Source organism: Rhinopithecus roxellana, chromosome 2 (genome assembly GCF_007565055.1).
Source record: "Rhinopithecus roxellana isolate Shanxi Qingling chromosome 2, ASM756505v1, whole genome shotgun sequence".
NCBI classification, from domain to species: Eukaryota; Metazoa; Chordata; class Mammalia; order Primates; family Cercopithecidae; genus Rhinopithecus; species Rhinopithecus roxellana.
In genome coordinates, this window is record NC_044550.1 from 153,154,934 (window position 1) to 153,170,973 (window position 16,040).

General features: G+C 37.8%; 1 protein-coding gene across 2 annotated transcripts in view; it reads left to right on the forward strand.

The window, feature by feature from the left end:
• SCFD2 (sec1 family domain containing 2) overlaps positions 1–16,040 on the forward strand; it is a 511,989-nt gene that overhangs the window by 119,450 nt on the left and 376,499 nt on the right. For both annotated transcript variants that reach the window (XM_030922437.1, XM_010369016.2), the window contains exon 4: positions 4,109–4,284. In XM_030922437.1, the coding sequence (XP_030778297.1) occupies positions 4,109–4,284 (176 nt within the window). The remainder of the gene's footprint in view (positions 1–4,108; positions 4,285–16,040) is intronic.

Here is a 16,040-nt window from a genome sequence, read left to right on the forward strand (position 1 = left end):
CTGGACCTCAAGTGATCCATCCGCCTCAGCCTCCCAAAGTGCTGGGATTACAGGCGTGAGCCACTGTGCCTGGCGAGGACTGTGTGTGTTTTTTTTTTTTTTTTTTTTGAGATGGAGTCTGCTTCTGTCGCTGAGGCTGGAGTGCAGTGGCCCCATCTCGGCTCACTACAAGCTCCGCCTCCCAGGTTCACATCATTCTCCTGCCTCAGCCTCCCGAGTAGCTGGGACTACAGGTGCCTACCATCAAGCCCGGCTAATTTTTTTGTATTTTTAGTACAGATGAGGTTTCACCATGTTAGCTGGGATGCTCTCGATCTCTTGACCTTGTGATCTGCCCACCTTGGCCTCCCAAACCCAAAGTATTGGGATTACAGGTGTGAGCCACCGCGCCAGGCCTGGACTGTGCTTTTTAATCAAAGACACTTTTATCTTTAAAATGAACATATGGTTATTACAATAGAAATCTGAGCCGATCCTCTGATGGCTTCCTCTGGTGATTCTCATTTCCTGGAGTCTCTCTAAAACATAGTTACAGTACAAATGAATTGTGTATATTTTGAATCTATTTAATTCCTCTTCTTTCAGTTGAGGAGATGGGGTTGGAGAGGTAGGCAGTTTTCATATCATGTAGAGCCTTTCACACCTTCCAGATATTTTGTATTTTTCTTTAGCAGTGCTTATCACTATCATGCTTAAGTAACTCTTTGTATGGTCATTAAATGAATGTTTGTCTTGATAGACTAAGTTCTGTGTGTTTAGGAGCCACACTGCCATCACCTGTACAGTGTTTATATAAATAAATGGAGCTCATGGCAATTTCTTAAGTTTCTTAAGTTTGAAACTATTTTTTGTGAAAATTTGTTTAATATAATAGGTGTCAGAGAATATAATTTCTTAAAAATGTTAATCATTTGCACAAAAGGTCCCCATCCCTTAAGAGAGAATGACACGTAAGAGGCTGAATTAATTAGGAGATCATCAAGGAATTGTTTTCTTTATTTGTTGGCTACAAACGTAGGGATTTTTGTCTGGATTTGTTCACAGATTTATTACTAGAAACAGGAATAGTGCCTGTTACAGAAATATATATTGAATCAGTGAATCAATAAAAGTTCATGACATTCACAACTCAGTAATAAGAAAACAAACAACCTAATTAAAAAATGAGCAAAAGATTTGACCAGCCACTTCAGCAAAATAGATATAGGATGGCAAAAAACACACATGAAAAGGTTCTTAACATCATTAGTCATTAGGAAAATGAAATTTAAAACCACAATGAGATACTGCTACACATCTGTTAGAATGGCTAAAGTAAAAATAGCTGACAAAACCAAGTGTTGGTGAAGTTGTAAAACAACTAAAACTCTCATATGTTGCTGGTGGTACAGCCCACCTTGGAAATCAGTTTGCCAAATTCTTATAAAATTAAACATGCACTTAAACTAAATACTGCATGTTCTCACTTACAAGTGGGAGCTAAATGATGGGAACACATGGACACAAAGAGGGGAACGGCCGATATTGGAGCTTACTTGAGGGTGGAGGGTAGGAGAAAGGAGAGTATCAGAAAAAATAACTAGTAGGTACTAGACGTAGTACCTGTGTGACAAAATATTCTGTACCACAAATCCCCATGACATGAGTTTACCTATATAATAAACCTGCACATGTACCTCTAAACCTAAAATAAAAATTAAAAAAGTAACTAAATGGGACTATAAATGTAGATGTGGATCAGTACCAAGAAGTTTTTTTTTTCACAAACCCCTAAGTGTCTGATTTTCACTTAAGTCTTTTAAACTCGTTTTATGTTGCTGCGTAGCAGCGGTCTTTTATTTTCCACTTTTTAATGTACCTAAAAAGCATGAACCCTGCATTTCAATGGACTGTATCATACGCTTTTTTGCTAAAAACTTTTTCATCAAACACAATTAGATTGTTCAGTTTTGTTGTAAACGTAACATAAGATGCACTGTTGATATGCTTTCTGATATGTTTGAGAAGAGTGATAAAGTAAAGCTTCAAAACTAAAAAAGAATTAAAAGTAAGCAGATACTTAGCATCTGACCTAGAAACCTACTCCTAGAAATTTGCCTAAAGGAAAATGAGACATACGTATACACACACAAAAACCTGTACACAGATGTTTGTGAAGGCTTTATTCATAATTTCTAAAAAATTGAAAACAACCCAAATACTCATTAACTAGTGAATAGATAAATAAATGGCTAAACTATGATACATCCACACAATGAAATATCACTCAGCAAGAAAAAGAAAAAGCAGCAATATGGATGAATCTCAAATACATTATGATTCATCGAAAGAAACCAAACTCAAATGGCTACATACTATGTGATTCCATTTATACGACACTCTAGAAAGGCAAAACTGAGATGGAAATCAGATAAACACAGATAAGGATTCGTCAACCAACAGGGCTGGAATTGGGGAAAGTGAATGGACTACCAAGAAGGGGAGCTGTTTGAAATGATGGGAATGTTCTGTATTTTGACTGTGACAGTAGTTATCCCACCATATCCATTTGTCAACATTCGTAGAACTGTACACTAGAAAAGGGTGAATGTTACTGTATGTAGAAAATACCTTAATAAACCTGATAAAGAAATCAAAGTATTTATGAGGTCTTTTTTCTATGAGTACTTGAGCAAGCAAATTGTTAGCTTGCTGCTTTGAGAATCGGGAGCAAACCCATGCTTTACCAAGGGACCAAAGAAACTCGTGAGACTCACCCTCCTACTTATCATTCCCACTGTTCTTTTTCTTTAAATGCTTACCCTGATAAACTGGTAATGAAGAACTTAAACATTCTTAATCTCTTCAAAAAATTAATGAAAAGATAGAAAGATATGTTGTAGGATTTTGAGTTTCATGTGGCAAGGTCTTTACTTTTAGCAAAAACCGTTTATTAAGTAGGTATCTGCCATTTAGCGCTGGGTAAGACATTGTGTTCTTAGCACGTCGGGCAGGGCTAATAGACGCAGCACAAGCCTCATTTGCTACCTCAAGGAGTTGCCATGAGAACCAGTAAAGGGTGTGTTTGTGTAAGCATTGTGTAAATTGCTAAATAAATGCAGGTGGTTTCATTGCCAAATATTTAAAAACCTAGGTATAACAAGCAAATAAACTTGGATTTCAGTATCAAAGAACAACCCACAAACATGGCGTGGGTGAAACATAGGAATGAATTACTTGGCTTACATCTGTTTGGCCCCATTGCCTTCTTGCCTGGTGGGGAGAATCTGGTGTCCAGGAGCTTTGCGCATAGCATGGAGGAATGGCAGGAATGAAATTTCATAGACTGGAGAGTGGGAGGAGACTCAGTGGAAAGACTGCTACCGGCAAAACTTGGAGTTAGGGGCTCTGAAGGAGTGAATCCTCAACAGTTTGTGTATTTGTAGATGTACATGTGTTTTATACAGTCTCTGTCCTTTTATGAAGTGGACTCTCTTGTTCTAAATGTAGGTGACCATTGTAGCAAATGTGCTGTTACTCACACCAGCCTTTTCTTCTGATACCTCCTCTTCCAGTGGTTTTGCCGCCCTAGTTCTTGATACATTTTTGTTCCATGTAACTGCTTTTATCCTCATGAATATTGTCATGAACTCACTGATATCAGTGGTAAAGTTTTAGGTACAGTCATAACCTATTTCTCATCTTCTTTTATGTATATACACACACAACTAGAAATCATACCTTTTTCCCTCTTAGATTGCTATGTCATATGTCGTAAAGAGGTACTCCAAGTTGAGCTCAACAAATATTTATTTATATGACTTTATTTGAAAACTTATTTACAGAGTATTACATAATGATAAAATGAATTCTACTAGCAATATGACCTTGATCAGATCCCTTAACTAACATCACTGTTTCTTTACTTGCAAAATGCAAGTATTAATAATAGTACCAATTTTGCTCTTGTCACTATATAGTTGTAAGAATCACAATAGCTTAGGAAAGCTTGTAGTCAACTCTGATGTTCTGCCCAAATACAAGACAGTGGTGTTATTAATGGAATCCTTGTCATTATTTGTACTATTCCCAGAAAGGGGTACACTGATAAATTCTTATGTTTTTCCAGGGAGAGTCACACCAGGACAGCTCATGTCCTATATTCAGCTCTTCAAGAACAACCTCAAAGCTCTTATGAATCACTGTGGGCTCCTCCAGCTTGGGCTGGCCACAGCTCAAACGTTGAAACACCCACAGACTGCCAAGTGGGACAACTTTCTTGCTTTTGAAAGACTCCTTCTTCAGGTATGTTGCTGTGGGTACTTCATGGGATCTTAATAATTAATATTTTGATTTCCAGGGAAAAACTTTGACATTTATTATAGCCTTAGTAATAAATCATATTGTTGACATGTGCCCTGCTTCATATTCTCTAAGTGCCCCAGAGTTAAAGTTCAAGTAGAAACTTTTTTCACACCTGTTTAAAAAATATTTTGACAGTAATGTCTTTGGCTTCTCATTCAATACTAAGGATGTTTTTTGAGCATTGAACTAACCTCTGGAAACCTCTTTCAATTTTATGCCATTTGGACCTTTCTCGCTCTTCATGGTGTCTTTATTTGATCCTTGCTACTTTTTCTGTAACATATTACTACTATTCACATTTCCTCTGACATTACCTAGTTTCTAGTCCTTAAGCAACACACAGCATGTGCCTTAAAATGGTGTTTAGTAAAAAATGAAGGAAGTGATCTCCATTTGTAGTGTTTATACAGATATTTGTATGTGGGATAGGAACTTTTCGTGACTGATGAAATATTTTCATGGGAAACTTTTCAAAAAATATATAGTATGTATTTTTTAAAATTATAAAATTTTTAAAAATTATACAGTACTTTAAAAAGGGATAGAGGATTATAAAGCATAAATGTACTAAAACGACGAGTATCTATAAACTTTCCACATAGACTCAATATGATTTATCATTATTTTCATATCTATCATGGATCCCTTTTCATTAAAGAAATAAAACTAGAGATAAAGTTGAAGCATTCTTGATACTATATAACCATCTCTAATTTGATTTTCCTTTTTCTTTCCCTAGAGATAATTACAAGCTCAATTTGTTGTTTTTACATTTTTATTAAATATTTACTTTTTCATAAATAATATACAGCATTTATGCTATAGATCTTACTTTTATATAAGTGATATTATACTATAAATATCCCTAAATAGCTTGCTTTTTTCTCTCAAGTTTCTATTTTTAAGATAATCCAAAGTGATGGGCTAGGTGCAGTGGCTCACGCCTATAATCCCAGCACTTTGGGAGGCCGAGATGGGCGGATCACTTGAGGTCAGGAGATCGAGACCAGCCTGGCCAACATGGCAAAATCCTGTCTCTACTGAAAATATGAAAATTAGCTGGGTGTGGTGGTGGTCATCTATACTCAGGAGGCTACTTGGGAGGCTTAGGCAGGAGAATTTCTTGAACCCGGGAGGTGGAGGTTGCATTGAGCTGAGATTGTGCCACTGCACTTAAACCTGGGTGACAGAGGGAGACTCCATCTCAAAAATAAATAAATAAATAAATAAATAAATAAATAAATAAATAAATAAAGTGATGTATGTAGATCTAGCTCATTCCTTTAAACCACATCATAAATATACAATTTATTTATGCAATCTCTACTGATGTTTAGTTAGGCTGTTGCATTTGTGCCCGTGTGTGTGTGTGTGTGTGTGTGTGTGTGTGTGTGTGTGTGGTGTGTATGTATGTGAGATTAGGAAGAATTATGCAGTGAATACTCTGGAATATGTCTCCTGTTATATATTGTTGAGTTTACCAAAGATTGTCAAAAATGTTGAACCAGATAAGGCTAAAAGCTGTGTCCTCTTCAGGATGTAAGTGAGCTCCCTTCATTATCCCAGAATGTCTAAAATGTCACAAACATACATCAAGAGTCAGAAGAAGGAGCTTATTTCTTCGTTATGTACTTTTCCTATCAAGGCAAAAAGAAAAAAAAAAAACTTTCTGAATCCTTAGTGATGGCTATGAGCCTTACCTCAAAATATCTTGTTTTGTGAGATGATAATTTTTGTTGAAGGTGATTGGTTTTCTGTTATTTGGAGCCAAAATACACTCATCTTTTTCCTATTAATATGTAATATACTAAGACCCCAAATAAAAGTGGTTTATTCCCAGTTTTTAGTTTGTTCTAGTTGTCAGTTTATCCATCACAGTGCTTTTAAATCATATGTTCAGTTTTATGCTTTTATTCATGAGTATTTTAAGGATTTTAATGCTATTATGAATTGAATTTTTAAAATTTAATTTTCCAGTTTATTGTTGGCATGTAGGAATATCTTGACTTGTGAATAGTGATCATGGATCCAACACCTTGCATTTTGTAATACTTGTTTTCTTATTTCTGGTTGTTATTCATTGATTGTCCTGGGTCTTCTGTGTGGGCAAGAATATTATCTGTGAATAAAGTCAGTTTTGTTTCTTCGTTTCCACACTTGATACCAAGTGTCTTTCATAGTGCATTGACCAGGCATACTAGGCCCTTTTTCAGTAAGAGTCATGCTAACAGGCATCTTCATCTTATTCCTGACTTTAAAGAAAATATTCCAAAATGTTACCATTAAGTATTATGTTTGGTGAGGTTTTGTTTTGTTTTTAATCAGACTGAGGAAGTTTCTTCCTAATCCTAGTTTGCTGTTTTTTTTATTTTTTTTATTTTTTATTTTTTTTAGTGATGCATTAGTGTTGCATTTTGTTTAATGCAGATTACTAATTTTTTAAATGACTATATAGTTTTTCTCCATTAATCTGTGAATGTGGTGAATTTGTTTATAACTTTTTTAATGCTAAATAATCTTCATTGCATTCCTGGGATTAATTCAACTTGTTCTCACACACACATACACTCACACATGTAAACATATGCACACACACACATACAAATTGCTGGATTTAGTTTACTAATATTTTCCATAGAAATTTGCATTTATGCTCATAGGTAAAATTAGGATTTTTTTTCTTTCTTTTTTTGAGACAGGTCTTGCTCTATCACCCAGGTTGGAGTGCAGTGGCGTGATCTCAGTTGACTGCAACCTCCACCTCCCGGGTTCAAGTGATATTCCCATGTCAGCCTCCTGAATAGCTGGAATTACAGGTGTGTGCCGCCACATCCAGCTAATTTTTGTATGTAGAGATGGGATTTCGCCACATTGGCCATGCTGGTCTCGAACTTCTGACCTCAAGTGATCTGCCTGCCTTGGCCTCCCAAAGTGTTGGGGTTATAGGCATGAGCCACTGCACCTGGCCTATATTTTTTTCTTTATTGTTCTGCCATGGTCTCGTTTTCCAAAAAAGATTATAATAGTTTGGTAAAGTCAGTTAGGGTGAGTTTTCTTTTTCTATTCTCTATTTGTTTAAAAAAGGAATTATCAGTTACTTAAAAGTAACATACTTCCAAAAATTAACCTGGACCTATCGCTTTGTTGTTGATATTTATAATTATAATAATAATAATATAAGTAATAATAATCAAGTGATTCAAAACTATAATTTCTTCAGGTCTTTATCGCTTTGATTTATCTTCTGTCAGAGATGATTTTAAATTACTCACGATGATTGTGAATTTACCAATTATACCATTTTAAAACATATTTCTGTCTCTATCACTGTCTTTATGTCTGTCTTCATTAAAAACTCTGAGCTCATATTGCTTTTATAGTTCTTTTTCTTCTTTTTCTGAGACAGGGTTTCACTCTGTCACCCAGATTGAGTGCAGTGGCATGATCACCACTCAGTGTAGCCTCGACATCCTGGACTCAAGTGATCCTCCCACCTCAGCCTCCTGAATACAGTAGTGTACTAGCACTCCTGGCTCATTTTTATTTTTTATTTTTTGTAGAAATGGGATCTTTCTATGTTGCCCAGGCTGGTCTCATACTCCTGGACTCAAGTGCTCCTCCCACCTCGGCCTACCAAAATGTTGGGATTACAGGCGTGAGCCACTGCATCTGGTTTAATATCATAGCTCTAACCTAATAGCACATGGTTCATTCTAGTTTTCCCCCTTTCCATAGTTGTACCTCCCTTCTCTGACAGTGAGGAACTTATCTCCTATTATCCTCGACATATTTAATTACTTTATCAGTCCCCACTGTGTGTAACTAATCTTCCAGTAGAGCTGCTGCCCCGTGGCGTGGATGCCTCCTCACCTCACCTGGGCTCTCTCTTCCTGCTCCAAGCCCACACGGATGTTCTCTCTCACTTCTTACAGAGGTACCCTTGTGGAAACCTCCCCGTAGGGATGCTCTTCTACCTCCATTTTGCTCTGACATCTCTGTGCTGCCCCTACCTCTGCCTTCTTCATAGAGGCCCTCCTCAGGCCTCTCGGGTTCCAGCACCCCACACTAAGCCCACACTGTGGCTCCTAAGGCACAGATGCCCTCCTCATTCTGCAGGCTCTGACACTTTGTGCCGAGTCACTACCATTGCTACCGCTCTCTTCGGCCACCCTCACCTGCTTAGTGTCCTACACTGCATCCTGGGATGTTGTTATCCCTCAACCTCCACCTGGATACCTTTCTCACCTGCTTTGGTTCTGGCAACCCATGCAGGGCTGCTGCTGCATTCTCCCCTCTCCTCCAGCCTCTCCTCCATCCTTTCGAGATGTCCTCTTCACTCCACTTGGGTCCTGGTAGTCGTGTGGCCACCATCCTTACCTTGCTCAGGTTCTGATCCCCTGCCATGGATCCTCACTTCCACCACCTTCCACCTGGATGCCCTTTCCATCCCCTTGGATTCCAACAACCCCTGTGAGACTCTTCCACCCCCATGCACTAATGCCCGCCTCACCTGGCTCTGGCTCTGACACCATGCCCTGGGCTACCATTGTCTCCCCTGTGGACACCTTCTTTATACTCATGGGCTCTGATAACCTGCCCAAAGCCACTATTGTGACCTCCTTCATTCCCCCTGCCCTACCGTATGGACAATCTCTTCACCCTGCTGCTGTCTATATCACACATCCTCTAAAGTGAGCCCCACTACAAAATCTCATAAAATTGGTTCAAAACAAGGCTATGCAGAGATTTTCTCCTGAGAATGATAATCTTTCTAGATAACCTTACTAAAGGTTTCTGAAGAAACTTGACATATTAATTCTAAGCCATTTTTTATTTGTAATTAATATTTGGAATCTTTTGTTCCATATTAGACTCTTAGACTATTAGATGTGATCATGGTAATTTGTGTGGTTCTTTCAACAACTAAAGAAAGAATTGAAAGACTGAGGAACCCCAGGAATAGTGGTACTCATCTGTAGTTTCAGGTACTCAGGAGGCTGAAGTAGCAGGATGACTCAAAGTCAGGAATTTGAGGCTGCAGTGGCCTGTGAATAGCCACTGTGCTCCAGCCTGGCAATATAGAGAGACCCCCTTGCCTCTGCCCAATCTCTTAAATAAATAAATGAGTAAGATTGGGGAAAAGACATGAACATTTAAAATACTAAAATCCTACTCCTAGCATAATTGCATATCACCCTGACCAGTACTGTGTTCTCAGTCACTTCTGGGTCCTTACAAGTTAGGGTTTTAGCATAGGTGAATGTATAAACTGATCATCGGAATGCTCTTGGTTTATGAACGTGCTTACTTTACGTAGTGTATACTCATCCATTAGTTTAACAAGTAATAATATATGGGCAGCTGCCCCTTTTACAGACTTTGGTTTGAAAATAGGTTATTTGTGTTTATTTTGAGCGCGAGGACAACCTTTCGTTTTTCCCCAAGGGCTTGAGAGCCACCAAGAAATTTCAGCTAACGTTGAGAATTGTTTATTTCTTGGGAGACTCATTTCCACCACTTTCTACCAGGCCTCCATCACTGAAATGTCAATGTTTACTTTATGGTAACGTTACTTTAAGTAACGTTATAGACAACCTTAGTTAAAAAAAAGAAATCGGTCTTAGAAATCTATAATTAAAAATAGGTTACTGCATTTCTTCTACTTACAGTGGTTTTGGTGATCGAACGACTAGTTGGCAAGAGACTTGAGGACGATTTGTAAGATTTGTATTGGACTTACACTCCTGGAAACAATAGATTTATACGTTTAATTTCTAAAGATAATATTATATGCTCAAAAGAGAAACCTGTTTGAGTATTGTTGGGGAAAATCTAATATTTGTTAGCAGTGAGTACAATTTGAAAAGCCGAAGGAGATAAAATATCTTCATGACTCCTTTTTTCTCTTGCTGGGTCCAATATCACAGACAGTGTTTTAGGCATTGAATACATGTGTGCTAGTTATAAAATAATTCTGATTTTGCTTCAAATTTAAAGTGTAGAAAAGAACAAGTTTAAACTGATAATGGATATGTTTATGATTCAATTAGTGTTTTCAAAAAGTAGCTTTGCCTTCTTTTAATTAAAGTACAAATTCATTTAATTTGGTGAAAGGGTATAAAGTATGAAGAATTCCTTTCTTGTAGTATAGCAAGAGAGTTTGGCTTAGTTTCCTCATCTAAGGAAAAATAAAATATCTACCTCATAGTGTTATTGTCAGGATTGACTGATATTATATGTGTATTAATACATAACAAATTAATACATAGCTAAGAATGAAGTATCTATCTCATAGTGTTATTGTCAGGATTGAGTGAGACTATATGTGTATTAGGACATAACTAAGTACAGTAAATCCTCAATGAATAGTCATTATTTATTCTTTCAGCTGGGTCAAAAATATTACAAATGCTGTCTTATTTTATATGAAGATTGCCTTTAATATATTCTCACCTAGATTTTGGTTTCCTAAATAAAAATTTATTAAGGAAGAATGAGTTTGTCACTTAGAAAAATGTTACTATCTTTTTATATTTACTGTTTGATAATGTTTGACAGTATTTTTCTTTTTTTATTTATTTTTATTATAATTCAAGTTCTAGGGTACATGTGCATAATGTGCAGGTTTGTTACATATGTATACTTGTGCCATGTTGGTGTGCTGCAGCCATCAACTCGTCAGCACCCATCAATTCATCATTTATATCATGTATAACTCCCCAATGCAATCCCTCCCCCCTCCCCCCTCCCCATAATAGGCCCCAGTGTGGGATGTTCCCCTTCCCGAGTCCAAGTGATCTCATTGTTCAGTTCCCACCTATGAGTGAGAACATGCGGTGTTTGGTTTTCTCTTCTTGTGATAGTTTGCTAAGAATGATGGTTTCCAGCTGCATCCATGTCCCTACAAAGGACGCAAACTCATCCTTTTTTATGGCTGCATAGTATTCCGTGGTGTATATGTGCCACATTTTCTTAATCCAGTCTGTCACAGATGGACATTTGGGTTGATTCCAAATCTTTGCTATTGTGAATAGTGCCGCAATAAACATACGTGTGCATGTGTCTTTGTAGTAGAATAATTTATAATCCTTTGGGTATATACCAAAGGATGGCTGGGTCATATGGTACATCTAGTTCTAGATCCTTGAGGAATTGCCATACTGTTTTCCATGATGGTTGAACTAGTTTACAATCCCACCAACAGTGTAAAAGTGTTCCTATTTCTCCACATCCTCTCCAACACCTGTTGTTTCCTGATTTTTTAATGATTACCATTCTAACTGGTGTGAGATGGTATCTCATTGTGGTTTTGATTTGCATTTCTCTGATGGCGAGTGATGAGCATTTTTTCAAGTGTCTGTTGGATGTATGAATGTCTTCTTTTGAGAAATGTCTGTTCATATCCTTTGCCCACTTTTTGATGGGGTTGTTTGTTTTTTTCTTGTATATTTGTTTGAGTTCTTTGTAGATTCTGGATAGTAGCCCTTTGTCAGATGAGTAGGTTGCAAAAATTTTCTCCCATTCTGTAGGTTGCCTGTTCACTCTGATGGTAGTTTCTTTTGCTGTGCAGAAGCTCTTTAGTTTAATTAGATCCCATTTGTCAATTTTGGCTTTTGCTGCCGTTGCTTTTGGTGTTTTAGACATGAAGTCCTTGCCCATGCCTATGTCCTGAATGGTACTACCTAGGTTTTCTTCTAGGGTTTTTATGGTATTAGGTCTAACATTTAAGTCTCTAATTCATCTTGAATTAATCTTCGTATAAGGAGTAAGGAAAGGATCCAGTTTCAGCTTTCTACTTATGGCTAGCCAATTTTCCCAGCACCATTTATTAAATAGGGAATCCTTTCCCCATTTCTTGTTTCTCTCAGGTTTGTCAAAGATCAGATGGCTGTAGATGTGTGGTATTATTTCTGAGGACTCTGTTCTGTTCCATTGGTCTATAGCTCTGTTTTGGTACCAGTACCATGCTGTTTTGGTTACTGTAGCCTTGTAGTATAGTTTGAAGTCAGGTAGCGTGATGCCTCCAGCTTTGTCCTTTTGACTTAGAATTGTCTTGGCAATGCGGGCTCTTTTTTGGTTCCATATGAACTTTAAAGCAGTTTTTTCCAATTCTGTGAAGAAAGTCATTGGTAGCTGGATGCGGATGGCATTGAATCTATAAATAACCTTGGGCAGTATGGCCATTTTCACGATATTGATTCTTCCTATCCATGAGCATGGTATGTTCTTCCATTTGTTTGTGTCCTCTTTTATTTCACTGAGCAGTGGTTTGTAGTTCTCCTTGAAGAGGTCCTTGACATCCCTTGTAAGTTGGATTCCTAGGTATTTTATTCTCTTTGAAGCAATGGTGAATGGAAGTTCATTCATGATTTGGCTCTCTGTTTGTCTGTTACTGGTGTATAAGAATGCTTGTGACTTTTGCACATTCATTTTGTATCCTGAGACTTTGCTGAAGTTGCTTATCAGCTTAAGGAGATTTTGGGCTGAGACAATGGGGTTTTCTAAATATACAATCATGTCATCTGCAAACAGAGACAATTTGACTTCTTCTTTTCCTAACTGAATACCCTTGATTTCTTTCTCTTGCCTGACTGCCCTAGCCAGAACTTCCAACACTATGTTGAATAGGAGTGGTGAAAGAGGGCATCCCTGTCTTGTGCCAGTTTTCAAAGGGAATTTTTCCAGTTTTTGCCCATTCAGTATGATATTAGCTGTGGGTTTGTCATAAATAGCTCCTATTATTTTGAGGTACGTTCCATCAATACCGAATTTATTGAGCGTTTTTAGCATGAAGGGCTGTTGAATTTTGTGAAAATCCTTTTCTGCATCTATTGAGATAATCATGTGGTTCTTGTCTTTGGTTCTGTTTATATGCTGGATTATGTTTATTGATTTGCGAATGTTGAACCAGCCTTGCATCCCAGGGATGAAGCCCACTTGATCATGGTGGATAAGCTTTTTGATGTGCTGCTGAATCCAGTTTGCCAGTATTTTATTGAGGATTTTTGCATCGATGTTCATCAGGGATATTGGTCTAAAATTCTCTTTTTTTGTTGTGTCTCTGCCAGGCTTTGGTATCAGGATGATGTTGGCCTCATCAAATGAGTTAGGGAGGATTCCCTCTTTTTCAATTGATTGGAATAGTTTCCGAAGGAATGGTACCAGCTCCTCCTTGTACCTCTGGTAGAATTCGGCTGTGAATCCATCTGGTCCTGGACTTTTTTTGGTGGGTAGGCTATTAATTGTTGCCTCAATTTCAGAGCCTGCTATTGGTCTATTCAGGGATTCAACTTCTTCCTGGTTTAGTCTTGGGAGAGTGTAAGTGTCCAGGAAATCATCCATTTCTTCTAGATTTTCTAGTTGATTTGCGTAGAGGTGTTTATAGTATTCTCTGATGGTAGTTTGTATTTCTGTGGGGTCGGTGGTGATATCCCCTTTATCATTTTTCATTGTGTCTATTTGATTCCTCTCTCTTTTCTTCTTTATTAGTCTTGCTAGCGGTCTGTCAATTTTGTTGATCTTTTCAAAAAACCAACTCCTGGATTCATTGATTTTTTTGGAGGGTTTTTTGTGTCTCTATCTCCTTCAGTTCTGCTCTGATCTTAGTAATTTCTTGCCTTCTGCGAGCTTTTGAATGTGTTTGCTCTTGCCTCTCTAGTTCTTTTAATTGTGATGTTAGAGTGTCAATTTTAGATCTTTCCAGCTTTCTCTTGTGGGCATTTAGTGCTATAAATTTCCCTCTACACACTGCTTTAAATGTGTCCCAGAGATTCTGGTATGTTGTATCTTTGTTCTCATTGATTTCAAAGAACATCTTTATTTCTGCTTTCATTTCGTTTTGTACCCAGTAGTCATTCAGGAGCAGGTTGTTCAGTTTCCATGTAGTTGAGTAGTTTTGATTGAGTTTCTTAGTCCTGAGTTCTAGTTTGATTGCACTGTGGTCTGAGAGACAGTTTGTTATAATTTCTGTTCTTTTACATTTGCTGAGGAGTGCTTTACTTCCAATTATGTGGTCAATTTTGGAGTAAGTGCGATGTGGTGCTGAGAAGAATGTATATTCTGTTAATTTGGGTGGAGAGTTCTATAGATGTCTATTAGGTCCGCTTGGTGCAGAGATGAGTTCAATTCCTGGATATCCTTGTTAACTTTCTGTCTCGTTGATCTGTCTAATGTTGACAGTGGAGTGTTGAAGTCTCCCATTATTATTGTATGGGAGTCTAAGTCTCTTTGTAAGTCTCTAAGGACTTGCTTTATGAATTTGGGTGCTCCTGTATTGGGTGCATATATATTTAGGAGAGTTAGCTCTTCCTGTTGAATTGATCCCTTTACCATTATGTAATGGCCTTCTTTGTCTCTTTTGATCTTTGATGGTTTAAAGTCTGTTTTATCAGATACTAGGATTGCAACCCCTGCTTTTTTTTGTTCTCCATTTGCTTGGTAGATCTTCCTCCATCCCTTTATTTTGATCCTATATATGTCTCTGCATGTGAGATGGGTCTCCTGAATACAGCAGACTGATGGGTCTTGATTCTTTATCCAGTTTGCCAGTCTGTGTCTTTTAATGGGAGCATTTAGTCCATTTACATTTAAGGTTAATATTGTTATGTGTGAACTTGATCCTGCCATTATGATATTAACTGGTTATTTTGCTCGTTAGTTGATGCAGTTTTTGCTAGCCTTGATGGTCTTTACATTTTGGCATGTTTTTGCAATGGCTGGTACTGGTTGTTCCTTTCTATGTTTAGGGCTTCCTTCAGGGTCTCTTGTAAGGCAGGCCTGGTGGTGACAAAATCTCTAAGCATTTGCTTATCTGTAAAGGATTTTATTTCTCCTTCACGTATGAAACTTAGTTTGGCTGGATATGAAATTCTGGGTTGAAAATTTTTTTCTTTAAGAACGTTGAATATCGGCCCCCACTCTCTTCTGGCTTGTAGAGTTTCTGCCGAGAGATCTGCTGTTAGTCTGATGGGCTTCCCTTTGTGGGTAACCCGACCTTTCTCTCTGGCTGCCGTTAAGATTTTTTCCTTCATTTCAACTTTGGTGAATCTGGCAATTATGTGTCTTGGAGTTGCTCTTCTGGAGGAGTATCTTTGTGGCGTTCTCTGTATTTCCTGAATTTGAATGTTGGCCTGCCCTACTAGGTTGGGGAAGTTCTCCTGGATGATATCCTGAAGAGTGTTTTCCAACTTGGTTCCATTTTCCCCCTCACTTTCAGGCACCCCAGTCAGACGTAGAGTTGGTCTTTTTACATAATCCCATACTTCTTGCAGGCTTTGTTCACTTCTTTTTCTTCTTTTTTCTTTTGGTTTCTCTTCTCACTTCATTTCATTCATTTGATCCTCAGTCGCTGATACTCTTTCTTCCAGTTGATCGAGTCGGTTACTGAAGCTTGTGCATTTGTCACGTATTTCTCGTGTCATGGTTTTCATCTCTGTCATTTCGTTTATGATCTTCTTTGCATTAATTAGTCTAGCTGTCAATTCTTCCACTCTTTTTTCAAGATTTGTAGTTTCTTTGCGCTGGGTACGTAATTCCTCCTTTAGCTCTGAGAAGTTTGATGGACTGAAGCCTTCTTCTCTCATCTCGTCAAAGTCATTCTCTGACCAGCTTCGATCCTTTGCTGGCGATGGGCTGCGCTCCTTTGCAGGGGGAGATGCGCTCTTATTTTTTGAATTTCCAGCTTTTCTGCCCTGCTT